Source organism: Silene latifolia, chromosome Y (genome assembly GCF_048544455.1).
Source record: "Silene latifolia isolate original U9 population chromosome Y, ASM4854445v1, whole genome shotgun sequence".
NCBI classification, from domain to species: Eukaryota; Viridiplantae; Streptophyta; class Magnoliopsida; order Caryophyllales; family Caryophyllaceae; genus Silene; species Silene latifolia.
The window spans coordinates 27,428,922-27,454,348 of NC_133538.1; the positions used below are offsets into that span (position 1 = coordinate 27,428,922).

Consider the following 25,427-nt stretch of genomic DNA (forward strand, 5'->3'; position numbering starts at 1 on the left):
ATTAATGCAACTTAAAATAATTTTCTCAAGCCATGCAATACGTTTTAGCTAATTTTTGCTAAAATAGTCACTATTTATGCCATTTTTACTCAAAAATCCATTAATCATGCTAAAGAAGATATCTTAATCTAGAAATTTACATACAATCTTTAAATCTTGCATGTGATATCATATTAAAAGATCATTACTTAATTAAAGATTTAACTAATTTTAACCATTTTACCTCTTTTAATCCATTTTTATCTCATAAAAATCATAAAACATGCATTATTAATCAAATTAACACGTCCTTTTACACACAACTTGTAAAATATGCATGCGAGGTCATATAAAATTGCCAAGGTCAGAAACGAAGTTTAACTAATTTTAGCATTTTAATTCCCATTTTAGTCAAAAAAATGTAATAAAATGACCAAAAATCCTTAAAATGAGCAATAAATTTCCATAAATCATAAAAATGACCTAAAAACATTTTAGGACCAGAATATATAACATGCATGGTGATTTCGTGGCTTATATTTACAAATCACAAATTTTATGTTTTATATGTTAACCTTTTAACTCGGAAAAACAATAACCGATTATGCATGCAACATCCTTATGCTCCGATACCACTTGTAAGGTTCATATACCTATTATTAGACTCCTCTAATAGTGAACAAATTAATTTGTTAATAATATGTTCTTTAGATCTAGTGCATGCATAACAAAATGAAGGATTTATAAGAAATCAATGCCCTTTACATTGTTAATTTCGGTTTATGGGCACAAGTAAGGTCTCCTACCTTCACTTGTTCTTAAGTTATGATGAGTAATAGGATGATCCTCCAAAGACCTCAAGTATAGAGTCACTCCTCTTGATTGCACCCAAGATTATCCCTTATCCCCACTAAATAATATTTACACTAATAATATTAGTAATCTCATTGAACAATTTGAATCAAGATTTCTCAAATTTATGAGAAAGATGAGAGAGTAGAAGAGAGAGGTATGCATGTTATTAACATAAGCATCTTTTTAGAGAATAAGAGAGAAAAATATGAACAACAAAAGTGTTGTCTCTTACCTCTTGTGGTCCGGCCCTTTGCTCTTAATAAGAGCAATTTTTTCTTCTCAAAACTCTTTTTCAAATGCTTTATTGATAGTCTCATATGTGGTAGAGTGAGCATGACAAGTGTTGTGGTTGTCATAAGCTTTTAGACAAAATAGAAGACTTAGGACAAGTGTCCTATATGCTCCCAAAAATCGGTGCCTATGCACTTATCATGGTCCATTTTTGTCTTATAATATTTGTCCCACAAATGCTTATAAGTCTTATGTTTAATTATCTTACATAATTAAATATTAATTTGATCATACAACAATTATGACACAAATTAATAAACATATATTCACTCAACTTATTGAGTAATATTTTATCATTATATCAACATATAATGGGTCCCATAATAGCTAGTTAGTTAAATTCACAACCTCTTGTAAATGTAAATAACTAATTACCTCTACCTCGAAACTTTTCTAAAACTTCAACATAATTTAGTGAATTAACATATTAATCCACTAAATATGATCTTATTTAATCACATTATAATAAGATACATATTTCCTCTCATAAATATAAATTGTTCATTTTTAAGGAATTAATCAACTTGTGTCAACATACAATTAATTAACTTTATAGATAAGGGCATCATCCTTTAGGTGTGACCTTAAGGGATCAACTGACCACCACCGTCCCACGACAGTAACGTCAAACTCTAGCAAGCCAACCGTTACCGATTAATGTTGATCAGTTGACTATATAATTGAATAATCCCTTATGTATTCTTTATATGATCGAGATTTAATTATGATATTTAAATCATGTGATCGCACTATTGTTGAGGACACATTTCCCAACATGTAGCTCCCTTCAAAACTTAGAAATGAATCTCGAATCACGATCAGATATTATATCCTTGGGTATCCCATGAAGCTTCACCACGTTCATTATATAACCTTGGCCAACTCCGCCTCGCTCCAAGTATCTTTTATTGGAATAATGTGAGCTGACATAGTCAAACGATCCACAATCACCCTAATCATATTATTTCCCTTCTGAGTCTGAGGCAAGCCAACAATGAAAACCATGGAGATGCTTTCCCACTTCCACTCAGGCACATCTAAAGACTGTACCTTACCTTGCGGTCTTTTATATTCACCTTTCACCCTCTGACAAGTCAAGCATCTCGAGACAAAATCAGCAGCTTCCTTCTTCATCCCAGGCCACCGAAATGTCTTCTTTAAATCCTTATACAACTTATCCCCTCCTTGATGCACAGAATAATGTGTTGAAGGTGCTTCAACCATAATCTTTCTTTTTAGTTCCTTGTTATCAGGAACACACCACCTCCCATCAAACCGCAGACTCCTATCTTCCTTCACGGCAAACCGCATCACCTCGTCTCTTGTCACGGCCGTAAGCCACCGTGACATTCTTGGTTTGTCTTTTTGTTTCTTCTTGATCTCAGCATACAACTTGGGTTCCACCGTCAAGTCCCCAATTGAGTCCCCTTTTCTTAACACAAAAATTCCTATTTTCTCCACTTCCTCGTGTAGTCTCACGCGTGACATAGCTGAACATAGGGCATGAATAGACTTCCTACTTAACGTATCTGGTACAACATTAGCCTTCCCCTCATGGTAAACTATATCCATATCATAATCCCCAATTAACTCTATCCACCTCCTTTGTCGCATATTGAGCTCCTTTTGTGTATAAATCTTCTCTAAACTTTTATGATCATAAAACACTTTAAATGCAGCCCCATACAAATAATGCCTCCCAAATTTTAAGGCAAAAACTACGGCTCCTAACTCCAAATCATGAGTTGGATAATTTTCTTCATACGGTTTCAGTTGTCTTGAAGCATAAGCGATCACCTCTCCCCTTTGCATCAACACACACCACAATCCATTCTTCGAAGTATCAGTATATACGTCAAAATTCTCACTTTCCTAAGGTAAAGCTCGGATAGGAGCTATAGTCAAGCGCTCCTTTAAGGTCAGGAAAGCTGTCTCACAACTCTTATCCCATCTGAACCTGTTCTCCTTTCTAATTAAGGCAGTCAAAGGCTTAGCTATCTTAGAGAAATATTTCACAAATCTCCTATAGTTGCCAACCAATCCCAGAAAACTCCTAAAATTACAAATATTTTTCGGCCTCTCTAAGCTAGCTACTGCTGCAATCTTAATCGGGTCCACTAACACTCCCTCCTTAGACACCACATGACTAAAAAAGGCTACCCTCTCCAACCATTACTCACATTTACTTAGTTTACCATACAAATTGTTACCCGTGAGGTCTACAACACCATCCTAAAATGTTTCTCATGTTCCTCCTTATCCTTGGAATACACTAGAATATCATAGATACAGACAACTATGAACTGATCCAGATAGGGGCTAAACACTCGTTCATCAGGTCCATAAACACCGCCGGTGCATTAGTCAACCCAAATGGCATAACAACAAATTCATAGTGTCCGTATCTATTCCTAAATGCAGTCTTAGGAATATCCTCGCCCTTAATTCGCAATTAATGGTAACATGATCTCAAATTAATTTTAGAAAAGACCTCCGCGCCACTAAGTTGATCAACTAAATTGTCAATCCGAGGGAGAGGGTATCTATTCTTTATCCTCACATTATTCAATTCCTTATTATCAATGCACAACCTCATATTTCAATCCTTTTTCTTAACAAATAACACAGGTGCTCCCCAAGGTGATAAACTCGGTCGTATGCAGCCACTATCCAGTAACTCTTCCAATTGCTTCATTAATTCCCTAACTCCTTAGGTCCCATCCTATAATGTGCCTTAGAAATAGGTCATGTCCAGGTTTCAACTCAATACTAAAATCCACATCCCTCTTAGGTGGTAACCCTGGAATCTCATCTGGAAAAACATCTTGAAACTCACTTATTACTGCAATTTCCTCCGCTCCTTTTCCCGTGTCACGAAGGTCTTTTAAATGACACAAGATCAATTATTCTCCCTTCATCACACATGATTTTAAGGTAGTTTTTGATATAACCTTCACCTTAGGTTTTACTACAAATCCCCTATAGGACACCCTGACTGCCTTTTGTCCCCTCAAAGACACTTTCTTTTGATGACAGTGAATAAAGGCTCTATTTTTACTTAACCAGTCCATCCCGAAGATAATCTTAAAATCACCCAAAGGAAAGTCAATTAAGTCCATTGAGAACAAAACCTCCCCGACCGAGATGGTCAAATTTTTATGCATCTTAGTACAAGGTACTGACTCCCCAGAAGGTATTTCTACCTTATCATTTATTAATGTTGGGTCCGCTAACTCTAATGTCTTATCATGGTCTTTAGATATGAACGAATGAGTTGCTCGCGAATAAAAAAAAACATAAGAGGGTTTTAAATGATTCTGAATGGCACCGGAAGACTACTAGCTGACTCGTGGTGACTCATCCCCAGCTAACCCGCGCGCATCCAAGCCATACCTGCTAAACGCCGCTCACCATCCCCAAATGGATCACCACAGTTTTAAAAACAATTAAACGGGATTAGTTACTGCATACACAATATAAGAAAAAACAACAAACATATGAACAACCACAATCCTCCAACACCGTCACATCACCAATCATCTGGCTACACACTAAAGTGTGTAGCCCTGCCGGAATATCCATCGCAACAGATTTTCCACACCGCCAGTGGGGGACCCTAGCCATTCCCACCTAAGCCCCGCTCATCTCCATCGAGCGAACAACAGGTTCTATGGTTTAATCCCAAAGGGCAAATCAAGGGCGTGAAGCCACTCCCACAAGTGACTCCACTCAGCCGAGAACGCACCTCGCGAACCACAGACAATCAACAACCAATTACAATATTAACAATACCAAAACCAATTACGATATATTCACATGTCAATCAACCACCAACCATCTCATGATCATGTATAAAATAACTGTGTAGGGAAACTCTAGCTGGAATGCCATCAACAAAATCAACACAAGCAGCGGATCAAAAGCGTTCCTCTACGAAATAACCTCCTATCAACATATATTCATACTATTACAATCTATCATCAACAATACTCCCAAACACCCCCAATTCACCCAATTAGGGTTTAACCAAAACTAACGAATTAACATAAAAACGGAACAAGGATCTTACCCACAATATGACGGTCTCAACGGTATACAGAACACCGAAATCGGACGACTCTAGCCCTTGGATTTGATAGCAATGAGAGACAAAGAATCGATGTTGGTTTGTTTTCTTTATAAAAACTTTAGATTTTAGTTAAAAGGTAAACACAACTGATGTAGGTAGTTTATATATCCTTTCACGCATTGCTATTAAAACCTGGCAAAAACCCGTATAAACCAACTTACTCGATCGAGTAACTGGGGTACACGATCGAGTACCGCTTACTCGATTGATTTCCCTCACTCGATTGGGTATCCATCAGGCAGAACACTCTCCAGAACGTAAAACTAACTTACTCGACAGAGTAAGCCTTACTCGATAAAGTACCCAACAGCTCATAAATCTGCAGTATTATAGTCTTCCCTCCTTAAAAATGAACTTCGTCCCCGAAGTTCAAACCCATACCCAAAAACAAACATACTAACTCAACTACGACTCAACAACACAATGAAAACTCAATACCAAAACCCAAACACAACTCATTATGACTAAAAAAAACATTAACTTTACCTAAACTTATACAAAACCGTACTAAATCTTATGCGATCGTCTCCTACCGCCCCTAAAAAACATGGTTACGTCCTCGTAACCAGACATACCTGATCAAAAAGAGACAGGTAGCGGTCCCTTATAGCTTCTTCCGCCTCCCAAGTTACTTCCTAAATGTTGTGATTAAACCATAGAACCTTTAGCAACACTATGTCCTCAGATCTAGTTTTGCGAACCTTGTGATCAAGAATCTCTTTTGGCACCTCTAGATAAGACAAGGATTCATGCAACTTGATGTTCTCCACCTCTAACACATATGAAGGGTCACTCACATACTTCCGTAACTGAGACACATGAAACACATTATGTACACGATCCAAAGCTAGTGGCAGAGCTAACCGATAAGCAACCTCTCCCACACGATCCAAAATATCATAAGGGCCAATGAACATTTTCCTTAACTTCCCTTTCTTACCGAACCGCACTACCCCACGCATAGGTGACACTTTCAAAAGAACCTTATCCCCAACCTGAAACTTGATGTCCCGACGATGTAAGTCCGTATAGCTCTTTTGTCGATCCTGGGCCGCTTTCAACTTTTGCCGAATAACTTTCACTTGTTCTATCGTATCCTGTACCATCTGTGGTCCTAAAACCACTGCCTCCGCACTATCATCCCAAAAAATCAGACTCCTACATCTCCTCCCATACAAAGCCTCAAACGGAGCCATCCTAATACTCGTATGGTAGCTGTTGTTGTAAGAAAACTCTATCAGATCCAACCTATATTCCCAGCTACCACCAAACTCCATCACACAAGCCCTCAACATGTCCTCCAAGGTCTTGATTGTCCTCTCTATCTGCCCATCTGTTGCAGGAAGAAATGCAGTACTCATCTTCAAGGTAGTTCCCATCAACTCGTGCGACTCTTACCAAAACCGAGAAATGAACCTCGCATCCCACTCTGACACAATGTCCTTTGGCACCCCATGTAGCCTCACTACTTTCTTCCTGTAGCCATTTGCCAACTGCACCTTACTCGACGTATCTTTCATTAGAATAAAATGAGCTGACTTAGTCAAACGGTCAACGATCACCCATATCATGTTATTACCTTGCTGGCTCCTCGCTAAACCTACTATGAAATCCATGGAAGTAGATTCCCATTTCCACTCAGGTACCTCAAGAGACTGAATCTTACCTTGCGGTCTTGGCTGTTCCCCTTTGACTCTCTAACAGGTCAAACATCTAGCCACAAACCCAGCTGTCTCTTTTTTCATCCCAGGCCACCAAAAATTCTTCTTAAGATCCCTATAAAGCTTGTCACCACCCGGATGCATTGAATATGGAGTGCAATGAGCCTCTGTCATGATTGTCTTTCTCAAGTCCTCATCCTTAGGCACACACCATCTCCCATCAAGCTGAACACTCCCATAAGAATGAATAAAGAACCGAGACACTGTCCCTTTCTCTACTCCAGCCCTCCACTCATGAATCTTAGAATTAAGAGCCTGCTTCCTACGAATATCATCATAAAGATCCGGTTCCACTGTCATGTCTCCCCTAGTATCCCTCTTTTGAATCACATGTATCCCCATCTTACCTACCTCATCTCTCAACCTCATCAACGATACACTACAAAAAAAAACACGAAAAACTGACGGAAATAATCCGTCAATAAAGCCCTTTTTCCCATCAGAAACACGGGTTCCTGACGAAAAAACCGTAAGGAATCAACCGTCGGTACGATTCGTCACGAAAAACGGATTCCTGACGATTTTTTCAGTTGGAATATGTGTCCTCCGACAATAATGCGATCACAACTGTTGATCATGATGATCACTTGTTTAAGTCTCATTTTATAGAATACAATTGGGAAGTAATATTTTACTGTCAACTGGTCCACACATATCGGTAATGATTGGCTGACTAGAGTTTGACATTACTGTCGTGCGACGGTGGTGACCAGTTGATCCCCTTAGGTCATACCTAAAGGGTAACACTCTTAATTGATCATTTAATTGATCGTATGACGATACGGGTTAATTAAATTACTTAAAATTGACGGACTATTTTGGAAGTAATATTTACGTGTCTCATTGTAATTTGATAAGATACGGTCTAAGTAATCGAATTGTTTTATTACTTAGATGAAATTATTGTTTAAGGAAACAATTGCATTTGAATGAATAAATTATTATAAATACAAGATGTTGTGATTTATAATTGGTAAAATATTTTGGTACAAGTAATTATGAATTACTAAGTCGATTTTTGTATATGACGTATTTTTATTAATGCGTTGATTTTTAATATGTTAAAAATACATAACAATTTTATGTGATATGTGACATATGACAAATTGACAATTTTACAAAGATAAAATGGAGTCCATTTTATCCATGTAAACCGAAATAATGGGGAGTATTAGAAAATTATTATGTTTATTTAGTGAGTGGTAAGTGTTGGGAAATGTGTCCTCAACAACAGTGTGATCACATGATTTCAATATCATTATTAAATCTCATTACAAGAATACGGAAGGGATAATACATAATATATATAGTCAACTGGTCCACACTTATCGGTAATGATTGGCTGGCTAGAGTTTGACATTACTGTCATGCGACGGTGGTGATCAGTTGATCCCTTGAGGTCACACCTAAAGGACGATTCCTATAATTGAAAAGGTTAATTAATTGTATACCGATACAGATTAATTAATTCCTTAAAATTGAACAATTCAATTCGTGAGAGAGAATATTGATATCTTATTGTAATGGGATTAAATAAGATTTATTTTAGTAAATAAAATGCTTTATTACTAAAATTGTTTATTGTTTGAGAAACAATAAAGATAAGAATGAATGGTTGATTATAATTAGAAGATATTGTGAATTATAATTATATGACCCATTTTATTTATGTGATCAAGTATCACGAGTCAATTTGTTGAATGTAATTTAATTAATTTATAAAATGATATTTATGTGATAAATATGCATTTAATTAATTAGTAACATGTATCATACTACATGTGACATATTGTGTGACAAATGACAAATTGACAAAAATAAAATGGTAGTCCATTTTATAAAGATGGACCGAAATAAGAGTGTAAAGGGAGTTAGTGGGTGAATTATTTTATGACATAAAATAAGCTAATGATCACTGACCTACAACTAGCCTTACAAGCCTACAAAAAGAAAAGTGAAGGACCATATATTGGTCCCTTTTGCCTCACCAAACCGTGTGGCCTCTCTTCTAATTAGAGGGCTTTTGTTCTTTTATTATCATCACACTCCACCATTCAAAACACATGCAAAAGGTTCATGAATTATTTCTCTCTTTAATCTTCATCAAAAAGGATGAATTTTTGATTCAAATTTGTTCAAAAGATTACTAAAATTATTAATGTAATATATGAGTGTTAGTAATCAATTTTAAGGTAAACCACAATATAAATATCTAGTACATATTAGTTTGTGAGTTTGAGGGATAGTCTTGGGTGCAACTAATTGGAGGGCTTCTATTTTGAGGTCATGTATGTTCATCCAATATTGGAAAGCTCAAGAACTAACAAGAAGGAGAACTTGTTGGTGCCCATTTAACCGAAATTCATATGGTGAGAAAATGATTTCTTCACTTATTTATTTTAGTTTGCATGCATAAGATCTAGAATTTATTTTATGATTAAATAAATTTGAAACATATAAGAATATGTTAAATAATGAGATATAGATTTATAACAGTAAGCATAATGATTTACCTAAAACTAGCCATGCAAACCTAGTGGTCATTGTGAAGAACACTTTGTTCATGCATTGGGCATCAAAACCTCCCCCCCTTCCACCTGGTTTTGTGATGAGAAAAACCATGGGTTTTTCTTATTACTTTACCTAATATACACTATCAAATAGTCTAGTGTATCATTCATTCCATTTCATCTAAAATTAGAATTTTAGAAAGATAAATCTTCCTTCTCCTCCCTCTCTCTTAACCGAAATAATAGAGAGACCAAATAATATTTTGGGTCATTTTTAAACAAAATTAATATTGTTCTAGTAATAATAATATTAATTTTATTAAGTTGTTATCTTGGGTATAAAACCTTGGGAGGGATTCTCTTCTTGAATCCTTGTTCATCCATTAAGGAGAGCTCAAGAACAAGAGAGTAGGAGAAATCTCTTGTGCCCATATAAACCGAAATCCTCAATGTAAGAATGAAGATTTCTTCCTTATTTTACTTATAGTTTGCATGCATAAGATCATCTTTTAATTTTATGACTAAATTAAAATTATAACATTATGAATATGTTGAGTAAAGAGATATAGATTTATAACAAGCGGTATCAAGAGCCTTGGTTGTTTGCATGCAAATCGGTTATAGTTTTTCCGAGTTATACGATTAAGATATAAAACTTGTAAATTTGTGTTATTATGAAATATCACGAAATAACTTTATGCATGTTAAAGTTTCTGGTCCTAAAATGTTTTAAGGATATTTTGGTTAATTTATGTTTTTTTTTATTGTTCATCTTATATAATAATGGCATTAAAAATATGATTTTATGATTAAAATGTCATTTTCGGACTAAAATTAGCTAAACTTCGAATTTTCCAGTGATTTTTGGATATGTTATCACATGTTTTAGTTTTAGATGACCTGTAAATTTTCAAAATTTTTGGAGTTCTTATGCTCGAAATATGGATTTTTCATGATAAAAATCGAATTTAAATGAAAAATAGGTTAATATGAGATAAATTTCGAATCTGGTCATAGAAATTTAGTATGTTGTCACATGCAAGTTTGTAAGATGTGTGTAAAATAATAGGCTATATTGAAGTCTTTATGCATGATTTATGAATTTTTGATGAAAAATAGCATAAATAGTGACTTATTTAGTGAATAACTGCTAAAACATATTTCATGACAAAGGAAAAACGTCACATGTTACATTTTATTATCTTTTTCAGATCTAAAATTGAAAAGTTGATGAATATAATTTTTCTCATGTTTTTATGTTTTCTTTGATAAATCCGATAAACCGCAACATAGTTTTTCTGATAATTTTACGAAATTTTAACCTAAGTTTTTGAACATTATGAGTGTAATGGTATTTTTCCAGAATGTTCATAAGTTTAACTTTCAAATTTTGAATTTATTTGGAATTTTTGTGATTTATTTGAAGTTTATAGCATTTTTATTGTATTTTTAGGTCCATTAATGAACAATTTTAAGAAATATGAGTTAATTATAGTCAAATAGTTAGTGAAAACTAATTTTTAGTCCTAAGAGATTAGGGTAATTAACTTGTGCATAAATATGAATTTATGTAATTTTTTGTGATTATAAAACGTTGAATCACGCAAATCCGTAAAAACCGTGTAATATACGATATTGGCTCCTTAAAGGCGATTTAGCATAAAATTGGGCATGTTCATACATATTATAATGCTACATTTTATTTATGATTGTCATAATTTTATTTTATGTATTTTTTGAATTATGTATTTTTACTTAGTATGGCCTTAGTTTTAATTGGTATTACCCGAAATGTATGGGAATATCGATTCGGTTGTAATTTATTGTGATCTCGTATCACCGTTTTATAATTTAATAGATTTGTTTTATTTTAATTACATATGTATAATAGGAAATTATGTAATTTGTTATGTAATTTATTTATTTATTTCGAAGTTCCATGAAGAAGTGTCATTCAAGAAGGCGATACATAAAGACGGTGTTACCTCCAGATGCGTGCCACAAGCGAAGTTCAAGGGACCAATGGAGTTGGTTTCCGAATATGTAATAGTTAATTAGATTTTCTATTTTAGGAAGGCCATAATAGAATTTATTTTATGTTTTGCATTTTATTTATATGTTGCATGCATCGCTAAATCGCCATAACTATAACATGCATTGTCTTCATAATCGACTTTATTGACCGTGTCAATTAGAATTATCGTAGTTCACCGTTTTAGTTCACTTAAAACGTGATAGATAATAAATTGACATGACCTCTCGCTAAAATAATCAATTGAGACATAGCCTTACCAAAAAGTAGAAACCATGAAAACCTATTTCGTGAGGGAGTGCACTCGGCTTTACCGGGGTACAAACCTTATTACGTAGGGGAAGTGGGTGATAAATGTCTACCCACCGAATTTATAAAGATGAGGGTTGTTTTCGGCTTTACCAATGCCCAAGTTGATGTAAGTTTGGATCATGGACACATTTATTCAAAATTTGGGTTGAACTCAACGAAAGTATTCTTGACGGTTGCCGGATGTGTTTCGGGCTAAAGATAAATTTTAATGTAAATTTATCGACCAAGAGTTCTAAAAGTAGAATCGATTAAAAGGTTAATCCACCGTGTTATATTGATAAGGGTTGTTTTTCGGCTTTACCGATGCCTAAATTAATATGAATTTGGGTCTTGGAATCATTTATCAAGTTGGGTATAGGTCACTAGATAAATGCAATAAAACTTGTTTAAACTTATTTTTACAAGTATTATAATGAAAACGACATATGTTTTATTCCTTCTATGTTTTGTTTTGTAGACCGCTCTTATTTCTCATAACAAATGGCAAATCCAAACACCAACGCCACGCCTCTCACTAATACTTCTTGGCTCCGATCCTTCATGGATCGATGTAAACATGAAAAGAATGGGTCAAATTTCTCCGATTGGGATGCCCAACTAAAATTAGCCGCCCAAGGTGACGACAAGCTTCGTTACCTCACCGAGGCCTTTCCACCCGAACCTAATACTAGGTCGACCGCCGCCACTACGGAAGCATATGAGGCTTACCATAAGGAGTCCGCCGCAATGAAAAATGTGTTGATCTTTGCAATGGAGGCGGATCTCCAAAGGAGAGCCTTTAAAATGGGCACCGCTAATGAAATCTACTCCAAGCTCGTGACAATGTTTTCACAAACTCCGCGGATCGTCCAATATGAGGCGGCCGCGGCATTCTTCGATCTCGACTTCAAAGAGGGCCAAAAGGTTAGCCCTCATGTGCTCAAATTAATGGAGCTAGTTGATGCGTGTCTTTTATATGTTGTTTTACATCCTATTTTCCACGCATTTCAGAGCTCATTCGCGTAGTTTAAGCTGCCATTTTCCCTATTTCCGTCTACTTTCGTGTTTTTGTACATTATTGCAGAAATGTGAAGAATTCAACGGAAATTGAGCTAAATCCATCCCCGAGTATCCTGCATTGCATTTTGATGTGAAGTATTTACTTAAGGAACGAGCTTGGTGCACAATTCAAGGCCCAAAAGACAAATACACGAGAAATTGGAAGTCAAGTGTCAGCTACTTCAGTCGATCGACCACTGCCTTCAGTCGATCGACAACCTTGCGGGTTCCAGAAGCTACTGTACACTGCTACTCAGTCGATCGACCGCCACTCTTAGTCGATCGACCAAGCCGCTATCCCAGACGAGAATTAAAAGATCGAGGAAACTAAAGCCCATTGTTTTTAGGTTTTGATAATAAGTGTTACGTATATTTTCTATATAACGTAACCTAGAACATGAGATTATATATTCAGTTTTTACTAGTTCTTTAGTTTTCCAACATTCAATAATTAGGGTTTTAAATACTATTTCGTACAATTACTCTCGCATTCGGATTCTGGATCTCTTGCTGCAATTCCAATCGGTATTCTTCTGCTAATAATTCAGTTTGCTTTGTTATTGCTTTGTAGGATAGAATTGCTAGTTAGTTTCCCAAAACCGATTCATCGTTTATGCTAATTGTTTGTTCTATTATTTCAAGCATGAATTCTTCTGTCTATTTTATTAGTTTTATTGTTGTTATCGTTCTTAGTATGAGTAGCTAAATAGTTTGTGCTAGGATGTAGGGGAATTATAGTGTAGGCGGCAATATAATGAACACGGCCTGATTCGCGTGTCAGTCGATCGACTGACGTACTTTGTCGATCGACTGACCTTGTGAGGTTTTCCCTCGTTTTAATTGATTTAAATGTTGTGTTTGACGAATCGAATGCATGGGACTAATTGAATACTTAATATTTGACTGACCCATTAGATCGAAAGAAGGGACAGTTGTTAGATCACCAATTAAAATGACTAAACTATGCTGAGATCGAAAGATAGGTAAAGTTTAGACCGTTAGTCACTTTTCAGGACGAAAGTTAGTATTAGTGATATTAGGGACTTATAGCGAGATCGAAAGATGCTATTTGTTATGAGTGGACCGAGAGGACCTCTTTATTTCCCGCCTTATGTGTTTATTTAGACCTGTTTAGTATGCTGCCGCCGAAACTATAACGAACTGACCATCCTAGTACCCCTTCTCTATCTGTTTTATCTGCTTATTTAGTTTGTTGTCCTTTTATTGCTTTTAGTATAAACCAAATTAGTTTTAAAAGGAAATTATAAATCTTATTTTTGGTACTCACAACGACGGGTATCAAATTTTGGCGCCGTTGCCGGGGAGGCAATTGTTCTAATTTTTAGTTGTTTTTTATTTAGTCTTTCTTTAGTTTAAGGGACTTCCGTTCCTTAAACTTTTCTTATATTCTTTTTGTAGTTTCTTCTTATGCGCAGGTCACAGGGTGGTGAAGTAGTACCATTCAATCCTGAGATCGAGAAATCCTTGTGCGAGTTGAGACGATCACAAAGGGTATTACCGACAGAGGAAGAGCTGAGTACTCTGTCAAGCTACTACGAGAACGCTCTGTTCAAAGAAGATCCACCTACATCTCCTGCTTCAATTTCTTCACCTGAGACAGTCACTTCTCCAGAAATTCCAGTCATGGCTGAAGACGCAACCATTGCCAGTCACTCAGAGCCGACATCTGCGAATCTCTACAAAGGATTCGAACTACCTGGGGAGGCGAGGAAATTCGAGCCGAAGCCTTTCTATATTAACCTGGTTGAGAGAAACCAGTTCGGGGGAGCTGCAAATGAAGATGCAGCCAAGCATATGGAGATTTTTATTGATTATTGCTGCTCTATACCGCCGCCGACCGGTGTGACCCAAGACCAGATCAAGGAGACCATGTTCATTTTCTCTCTTCGTGATGCTGCAAGAGAGTGGTATAGAGATCTGGACCGAGCCGCTCATGGGATCACCGACTGGAATTCCTTAGCCCTGACATTCTATAAAAAGTACTTCTCTGCCTCGAAGACTAATGCCATTAGAGCTCAGATCACGAGCTTTAAACAAGGGCCTGATGAGAACTTTCATGAAACATGGGTCCGTTTTATGAAACTGGTGCGAACCATACCGCACCATGGGTTCGAAAAATGGAGTCTTTGCAATCAGTTCTATGATGGGCTATATGACGATCAGAGGGCTATTTTGGATGCTGCAGCCAATGGCCGATTTGCTGAGAACATGGGAGAGACTAAGGGGTGGAATATCATTGATGATTTGGCCACTCATAAGGCTGAATATGGGAATTCGAGAGGAAACTAGAGGAGAGCTGCTGAATCTTCCTCTGTTGCTGCACTAGAAGCTCTCACTGGAAGGTTTGACAAATATGAGTTGGGAGGAGCTTCTAAAGGAGGGATGTACCATGTTAATGCTATTTCAGACGGTCCTTTCGTCTGTAGAAGATGTGGAGCTGAGGGGCATGTCTCAGCGAATTGTTCTGTCCCTTTTGAATCTTGTGCTGCCTTTCAACACTATAGGCAGAAAAACACGTACTATGAGCCGAATGTCCACCCCAACTTGAGGTGGAGTAGCCAGAATGTCCTGAATCCGACTCAACCTCCACAACAGCAGCAACAGCAAGCCTATGTGCCTCCACATAAGCAGCCATATCAAAAGCCTCTGTATATACCTCAGCAGCAGCAACAATCCCAAAATTCCGAGTTCATCGAGTTGAAGAACTTATTGCTGAAGGAGCCCCAAGCTAGAGAGGTCGGGATGAAGATGCTAGAGAGCCAAATTGCTCAATTGGCTAGCAAGAGTACCACTCGAGCTCCGGGACACTTACCGACTCAAACTGACCAGAAAGAGACCCTAAATGCCATAACTTTGAGGAGTGAGTTCACCCTGGAGGGGCCTGCTATGGTCGAGGATGATGCTGCAAAAGATGAGGCAAAACCGAGTCAAAACAAAGCTGGAACGAGCAAAGGAAAGAAAAAGGCGTCTACCAGGTATATCAGTCGATCGACTGATATACCTGGTCGATCGACTGACGAAGTGCGGGTTACAGAGCTTCGGTCTGTTCAACTCAGTCGATCGACTGACATCACTGGTCGATCGACTGAGATCGCTGCTGATAGTGAGATTTTTCGTCCTCCGATGCCCGACAACTTGAGGGATCATTTGTTTCGGGGTACGATAGTCCCGAAAGTATTGGGGAAAGACCCGAGTGCTGATGGGTCAGTCCCGGCTCCGAAGTATGACCCGATGTCGATCAATGGTTCACATTTGAGACGATCTAAAGAGGGTTCAAGCTTCAACAAGGAGAAAGTAGTGGACTTCCAGCCTAAGTCCACGGATACCGGCATGCGCGATTTAGTGGAGAGGGCTAAGCTACTTCTTACAGCCCCATATCCGGAAAGACTAGTGCCGACGAAGGAACAAGTATCTTTCAATAAATTTGAAAAAGTTATTCGTAGCTTGAATGTACAAGTGCCTTTCCTTGAGTTAGTTAATCAAGTGCCTGCCTATACTAAATTCATGAAACAACTCTTGTCTAAGAAAAAGTCACTTGAAAATGTGCATACTGTCTCATTAACCAAAGACTCATGCTCTTATTTGTCTCACACTGCACCTCACAAGCTAGAAGACCCGGGTAGTTTTTCTGTTCCTTGCAATATAGGTACCTTCTCTATTGAGAAGGCATTATGTGACTTAGGAGCTAATATAAGTGTAATGCCCCTGAGTCTTGCTAGGAAGCTCAAATTGACTAAGTTCGCAGTGACAGACATGACAGTACAGATGGCTGACCGATCTGCGGTCCAGCCAATAGGAGTCTTAGAGGACATCCCCGTGCAAATAGGGAAGTTCTTCTTCCCTGTTGACTTCGTCGTACTTGACATGCCTGAGGATGCCCATATTCCCATTATTTTGGGTAGGCCATTTCTGCACACTGCTGGTGCAGTCATAGATTTTGGTTCGGGTACCTTGACTTTTAAAGTAGGGAAGCATTCCATTGTTTTTGCCCAACCTGCTACGAAGAAAGACCCCATGTGGCCTGTGACTTGCAATACGGTTTCTGAAAAGAAATCTTATTTTATACTTCCCGATATGCCTATCTCTAGTCCCATTCCTGTTGTAACCCCTCCGCCCAGATTGGGAGCAAATTGGAGGAAGATTTGTCTATTTCTGATATTGCAGGAGCTGGTTTGGGGAAGGAAGAATTGCAAGTTACTCCAGCAGCAAAGAAGCCAATCATCTCACGAGGCGGTCTTGGTTGCCTTAGCTATGGCACTGATGAGGAAGTTGATGACGAGCCGGTCAAGGTAAGGGCGTCCGACTTGGACTTTGATGAGCAAAAAGAGGTCATTGACTGGGGAGATGATGAAAGTGTTGATCCGTTGAGCCATACGGACGTGGAAGCTAAGAAGGGTGCAGCTGATAAGATAAGCACCGTTGAGGCTACCTCTAGTAGCCAGAAGCCGACAAAGTGGGCCATTCCGTGGCCGTTCTTGATCAACTACTAGTTGATCACATGTTTTACAAACATTTTATTTGCTTTTGTTAGACACTTTTTATTGCTTTTGTGTGCGCGAAACTTCGCATTTTATTTTGCTTGCTTAGGATTTTATATGCTTTGGGCTTTATTTTGGGTTTTGCGCAAATTTGGGCGCGTATTATTGTGCATTTGCAGGTTTTTAGACCTCATTAGCTCAAGTAATTGAGCAAATGCGAAGAAATCAAGTACAAAGAGATTTTCGATCGATCAAGGGGCTATATAGTCGATCGACCGGTCTGCCGAGTTTCAGAGCTACTGTTCCTTTCACCTCGGTCGATCGACTGAGTGATGTTGTCGATCGACCGACCTGCACTGCTGTATCTGTTACGACCTCTCTCCTGCTATGTTTAGTCGATTTGAGGAATTGAGGGAGTTTTCTACTCCACTTTATCTTCCATCGCTATTTATTTCTTCTATTTTTCTCAATTTTGCACATAATACCGCTTCATTCTTGTCTTTCTCGATTTTATGCATGGTACTTTGCTTGTCTTTTCAGGTACTTATTAGTAGCACTGCTGGCTACTGAAACCCCCCTAGCTCACGCTGGTTTGGGGAGGTTTTCTTTGCTGCGCTTAAAGTATTGTGAGATTCTAAGTCTTTACTTCATGTTTTATTTGTTTAAATTTCTCGCGAATTCCCGTTTCTCTTTTATTCATTACATCATTTTGCACAATGGGGACATTGTGCGATTTGGTTTGGGGAAGGGTTTTGCGTCGCATTTCATTTGCTTGCATTCACGTTTACATTTTCTGCTTGCATTGTTTTTTTTATTTCAAACTTATATACAAAAATCCAAAAAATTCAAAAAAATTTGAAAAAAATTCAAATAAATTGCACGTTTATTTTAGCATGTAGGTTGAGTCGGAACGGTAGTATTTCAATGATGACATTGTATTTGCACCTGTTTTTGCCTAAGCCTTGCTTGATTAACATGTTATTAGTAGAATCATATAAGTGCATACCTACGAGTTTTCGTTAATTATTTGCTGAACTTGAGACTTGACTTAGAATTTTGGCAAGCTACATCATATTTCTTAGATTTAGAGCCTATAACTGGTGACATCTATGACCGGTTTGTTTAGGAATGTGAGTAGTACTCTTTATGAGACATGTCATATCAATTTGCATAAATATGAACTTAATCTGCTTAATACCTATATGCATTCGGTTTGTGGTTAGTTGACACATGTGGTAGAGGTTTTCCTTTATTCATTTTACCCATAAGCTCCACACTGCCAAAAATATCTTTTTTGTCCTATTTACTACATCCTACATTTAGCCTGTCCTTTGTCAAGCTAGTAGTCTATGTTGTTGGGATTGTCACTTCGTTTTTGGTAGCCAATTGCTCTTATTTGAGATTTTGTTGGGAAGATGAAATGAAGGAGGAAAGAAAAGAAACAAAAAGAAAAAAAAATGATTCGAAAAAATGAAAATAAAAGAGTTCTGTACTGTTCATAGCAGTCGATCGACTGGAGTTCGAAAAAAATAAAAAAAAACAATTCGTATAATTCAAGCCTTTATCTTATGGCGATTTTTACTCCCATGTATTATTCATATCTTATGGGGAGTTAGTTGATTACTTTCATACTGGAGACTGTGAGATTGTGCTTGCTATAGCACCGTTTCGTTTGATTTTGAGCAAGAAGAAGGATGTTGCCATATGGTTCCGTTTTGGTACTAGCTTGATCACCTATACCTCCAATTTTCCATAAATGTTTTGCCTCTTCTTACCCATACCTCACATATCCACATATATACCTCGGCATGTGTCATGGTCTTTTGTTGGTTGGAATGCGTATGTACGGTTGTAGAGATTGTTTTCATATTATACTGCAGGCATGTTCTTATAGGTCGTAGTTAGGTGAGAGTCTCTACAAAAAAAGAATTCTTTCTATCCTTTTATATATTCACCTGTGCTTATGTGTGATATGAGCGACCCGTGAGAGTCCGATTTGATAAGTCTCTACAGTTGACGGTTCAGCGGTTTTTAACGACTACATAACTCGTTTGCCTGATTCGCATTACTAATTGATTGTTAGTTATTGCATTAAATTGGTTTAGGCTTTACATGTTGTAATTCGCTCTGAGATTGAACTCGTTCCATTGGGTTTTAGGATCGAGTCTAGTTCTTGCTTGGGGATAAGCAAGGGTTTGGTTTGAGGAAGTTTGATGCGTGTCTTTTATATGATGTTTTACATCCTATTTTCCACGCATTTCAGAGCTCATTCGCGTAGTTTAAGCTGCCATTTCCCCTATTCCCGTCTACTTTCGTGTTTTTGTACATTATTGCAGAAATATGAAGAATTCAACGGAAATTGAGCTAAATCCATCCCCGAGTATCCTGCATTGCATTTTGACGTGAAGTATTTACTTAAGGAACGAGCTTGGTGCGCAATTCAAGGCCCAAAAGACAAATACACGAGAAATTGGAAGTCAAGTGTCAGCTACTTCAGTCGATCGACCACTGCCTTCAGTCGATCGACCAACTTGCGGGTTCCGAAGCTATCAGTGACATCACTACTCGGTCGATCGACCGCCACTCTTAGTCGATCGACCAAGCCGCTATCCCGCATTTAGAATTAAAAGATCGAGGAAACTCAAGCCCATTGTTTTTAGGTTTTGATAATAAGTGTTACGTATATTTTCTATATAACGTAACCTAGAACATGAGATTATATATTCAGTCTTTACTAGTTCTTTAGTTTTCCAACATTCAATAATTAGGGTTTTAAATACTATTTCGTACAATTACTCTCGCATTCGGTTTCTGGATCACTTGCTGCAATTCAAATCGGTATTCTTCTGCTAATAATTCAGTTTGCTTTGTTATTGCTTTGTAGGATAGAATTGCTAGTTAGTTTCCCAAAACCGATTCATCGTTTCTGCTAATTGTTTGTTCTATTATTTCAAGCATGAATTCTTCTGTCTATTTTATTAGTTTTATTGTTGTTATCGTCCTTAGTATGAGTAGCTAAATAGTTTGTGCTAGGATGTAAGGGAATTATAGTGTAGGCGGCAATATAATGAACACGGCCTGATTCGCGTGTCAGTCGATCGACTGACGTACTTGGTCGATCGACTGACTTCGTGAGGTTTTCCCTCGTTTTAATTGATTTAAATGTTGTGTTTGACGAATCGAATGCATGCGACTAGTTGAATACTTAATATTTGACTGACCCATTAGATCGAAAGAAGGGACAGTTGTTAGATCACCAATTAAAATGACTAAACTATGCTGAGATCGAAAGATAGGTAAAGTTTAGACCGTTAGTCACTCTTCAGGACGAAAGTTAGTATTAGTGATATTAGGGACTTATAGCGAGATCGAAAGATGCTATTTGTTAAGAGTGGACCGAGAGGTCCTCTTTATTTCCCGCCTCATGTGTTTGATTTAGACCCGTTTAGTATGCTGCCGCCGAAACTATAACGAACTGACCATCCTAGTACCCCTTCTCTATCTGTTTTATCTGCTTATTTAGTTTGTTGTCCTTTTATTGCTTTTAGTATAGACCAAATCAAATCAACCTCCACTTTCGTTCTCTTAGACTAAATTAGACAATTTTAAATTACATTCGCCTCCTTGTGGTTCGACTAGGGGTGCTAACGAGCCGAGTCGAGCGCGAGCCCAGGGGTGCTCGGCTCGAGCTCGAGAAGTGTGAAGTTGTGCTTGGCTCGAGCTCGAGCTCGTCGAGCTTCAAATGGGTAGGCTCGAGCTTGAGCTCGACATAGTTAATTTGGCTCGAGCTCGGCTCGTGGGCTCGTTTCGAGCTCTGCTCATTGGCTCGTTTCGAGCTCGACTCGTGGGCTCGTGAGCTCAGCTCGTGAGGTTCTTGAATTATATAGCTCGTGACAGCCAGGAATTCATTTAGATTTTTAACGCATTACAATTTTAACAACCAAGTCTCATGCTACAATACGATAAATTAATCGTTTGAGTACACATTTCCGTAGTGTCTTTCTACGTTATTTTGACCAAAAACAATAATTCCCCACAAAGTCTACTAAAAATGTAAATAAAAATTATATAATCCATAACAAAACCATTGTCGCCTCTTCAATCTTCTCATATCCCGTCCCGTCCCTTCTTCATCTTCTACGAGTAATACATTATGACCTCATATGTCTTACCGCATCTCCTACAACAAAGTATACATTACACAAATAAGTTTGTAACGAAAAAAAATAAGTTGAGTCCGGTAAATAATTTTGGTACTATGAAAAGTGTAAATAATATACAGCCATGTCCTCCACTTAAATACTTAACCTATGGAAGTGGGAGATGAATTTCCTTCGGTTGATCCTCGCTTTTGTTCTGAAAAAAAAAAAATATTCACAAATCAAACAACAGCTAAAATAAAGTAAATGAACCAAATAAAATAAAGATGGTTTTCGAACTTATAAGTTTATCACCTTATTCTTTCGTTTCAATCCATATAATGATCGACACCAATCTCCGGTGCATAACAACATTTCTACTGCATCCGAACTCAATGAAGCATGATAAGGATCAATAACTCGACTACCAAAGACTAAACGTCGCCTCGCAAATAAAGTGGTAATGGGAATGCGAGATATCACCACCGAGATAATATACGAAACTTCATGGATTTATCTTTCCACCACGCCAGGGCATCAAAACACTCATCCTCATGAGGAACATAACACCCCTCGTCAAGATAATCATCAACTTGAGATTTCCTCGACTCAATTGTATCCTCACTTCTCACCGCTCGTAAAAGTTCGATAATCCCCCGGAGTGTTGCTCCTTATACTCATAGAAGAGCTACCTTCGGTTTCATCACTCGCCCGTAGAAGAATACATGGTAACATATTCTTTATATAGCTCATACAAGGTCTCTCTTACCTTATTAACATTATCTCGAGCTAAATTACCATCATCAGAAGGGAACATCTTTGGAAAAGTAATCTCCACAACCTTCATTTTCAATCGAGGATCCAACATGTACTCAATTGCCATAAGCAAATTACATTGACCCCAATACTTATCAAACCTTTCTTTCATTTTTTAACTAATTTCTTAACAAATTCATCAAGTGACTAACTAAATGTATCCAACAACACTTTTATTCTATAAATTTCAGCCAAAAACAAATTAGAAGTAGGGTATTCAGATCCTGATATAATGTTGGTCGTATCATTAAACACTTCCAATATCTCGCTCAATTTTTCAATTTTCACCCAATCTTCAGCATTAGGACAATAAGTATAATTACGATCTTCCTGAGCTAGCCTTGCAAACACCTTTTTGAACTTGATTGCACAAGCTAACATTTCATACGTTGAATTCCAACGTGTCTTGCATTCAAGAACCAGTCTTCTTTCTTTAAGGTTGAATTGTTGTACTAGTTCAGTAAACTTTTTGAGTCGTAGATCACTTTGATTAATATAATCAACACTCTCATGAACATTAGAGATAATAGTTTTCACTTCTTTAAGACCATGTTGTACCATAATGTTCAGAATATGTGCACAACAACGAACATGGAACAACTTACCATCACAAACCAACCTTTTAGTGAGAGAGAAAGTGTCCTTGAGAACTTGAATGCAAGTATCATTTGCTGAAGCATTATCAACTGAAATACTGAAAATCTGAAAAATAAAATAAAATTTGATAAGCTATTAATATAAGATGTTCAAGTTATGTTCAAGTTAGTATGAACATGCTCAGTAGAAAATAAATCATAAGAAAAACGAAATATTATAAGGAAAAAAATACTTACTTTATTCTCTATATCCCACTCCTTTAGGCATTTGAATATGCAATTGGCTATGTCTCTTCCTGCTCGGGGAGGAGGTAAATGAACAAAATTCAAGACCCTCTTTTGGAGCTTCCAGTTAGAATCAACAAAATGACCCGTTAAGACCATATACTCAATCTTCTTAGGCTTTGATTTCCATAAATCCGTGGTCAAGGAAATTTTCTCAACACCTTTCAACAATGATTTTAGCTTCTTTTTGTCACTCTCATACACTTTAAAATAATCACTTCTTATGGTATGGCGAGACATACTTTTATATTGTGGCATTCCCCGTTTCATCATCAAATTAAAGCCCTCTTCCTCCACAATTCTAAAAGGATGCTCATGCATAAGTATCCAGTGTGCAATTCCCTCCCTCATCACTGACATGTCAAGTTGGCCATCATGTAAAGCACTAACTAAACCAGGTTGTGATGCACTCGCACTCGAATTAGATGGTAAAAAATTAATAAGCTTTTGCCTCTTAGAAAACAATGCTTTCTTAGCACATTTACTTGAGTGCCTATTAAAATGACTTGTTACCCCGGATTTTAAGTGAGATAAAGCTCTATCACAATACTTACACTTAGATTTCCATATACCCTTAACCAAAGTATGGTTTAAAAAATCCTTCCACACTTCGGCTTTTCTTTCTCTTTTGAAAGGATGGGGAGGTGGGCTTTCCTCAGCAAGCACATCTTCGGTAGAATTAAGATGAGGGTGAGTATCCTCCTCCGTTACTTGTGCCTCCATTTCTTCTTCAATTTCCATCTCATCGTCAACATTCACAAAATATTCTTCCACTATAGGACGAGTGAGTGGAGAGATAGGTTGTGATGGTTCTGCAATACATATAAGTAGACAACAAATAGATCCATGTGATTAAATAATTTACATTGAAATTCAAGTGGAAGACAATTAAACAATAAATAGAGAATTTACCAGTCATGATTTTCTCTGCTTCTCCGACTCTCTTATCCTATACATTAAGAAATTTAAGTATCAAACTCGATTCACAGAAAAATGGTCATATGAGTATAGAATAAATTATCACAGGAGTATAGAATAAACCACTACTACTTAATTCATAACAAACCCACACAGAGAAGAAATTGAGAATGGCCAAAGTACACAATTTTTATTCAGTGATGCTGATTGAAGCTCACAGATGACTTACTATGAGCTAGAACAAATGCATCCTCTTGAGCCTCAACACAAGGTTGTTGGACACGTCTATAGAGGGGCTCTACATCCCACAAAGCACCCTGAATTCCCTTTCTTGGTAAAGAATAGGAAGCTAAAAAGATGGAGCACCTTAAGAGCCTAAATGAAATTTTGTGAAATATTGCAAACTTCGTCTGCAATCTGCATTATCTAAATATGTTCTTGTTCTTGTTATTTTTTATAGGACGACGATTAACAAGTCAATTCCGTAAACCGGGTTCGTTGCGAGATTAACAATTATCAGATTCATGCTAAATTACTAAATGGAATCCAAAAATTAAAATTCATTTCATCTCGAATAACTTTAATCAATCAAACAAAGATGAATTCAAGGGATTGAAAATTAAGACGATGAATAAAAATGAATAAAAACAGGGGCTTATGAACTCCTTTCATATATTAGATGGTCTGTCGTCTGAGAACTCATTTACTCAATCAAAAAGCCAACGGTGAATGATCAATTAATGGAGTTGGCGATGATTAATAACATAGGGCGATGAACTGAGACCAACGAATATGATGGAATTTGGGTAAAAAAACATGACCCATAATTCCAGAATTTACTCAAAAGACAAGAAAGAATGAAGTCATTATCCATAAATAGAGTACCTGGCTTGGCTTGAATGTGCAGGCGTGACTCGTGAGTGCGTGAGGGTAAGGAAGAAGATGACGTAAAATTCTAAACAATTGGAATTTAGAACGGCAGTGAGCAGTTCAGCAGAATAGTAGAAGACGGTAGTTTAGGTTTTTTTACTGCTATATGTGAATTATTGGTAATTGGCTAATGGACTAGGGCCTTGGATAAGTGGAGTAGACGTGTAGTGGGTAAGAGGTTAATCAATTATATTGTATAACGAAAGATATTACTAAGAGCCTAAGCGGTTAATCAATTATATGATTTTTTTAAGAATATATATATTTCTACTATATTTTAAAAAAACGAGCCGTTCGCGAGCTTTTCGAGCCGAGCCAGGCCTTGCTCGGCTTGGCTCGAAAAGAATTCGAGCCGAGACCGAGTTCGAGCCGAGCTC

The 25,427-nt window shown here is 37.3% G+C and overlaps 1 protein-coding gene across 1 annotated transcript; it reads right to left on the reverse strand.

Annotated features, from left to right (window-relative positions):
* Window positions 1-22,468: 22,468 nt before the first annotated feature.
* Window positions 22,469-24,121, reverse strand: LOC141627755 (zinc finger BED domain-containing protein RICESLEEPER 2-like). Its single transcript, XM_074440977.1, has 3 exons — window positions 24,115-24,121; window positions 23,155-24,014; window positions 22,469-23,023 (listed from the first exon to the last, which is right to left on the reverse strand). Exons 1-3 carry the CDS (start codon window positions 24,119-24,121, stop codon window positions 22,469-22,471), a joined length of 1,422 nt encoding a protein of 473 aa, XP_074297078.1.
* Window positions 24,122-25,427: the final 1,306 nt, after the last annotated feature.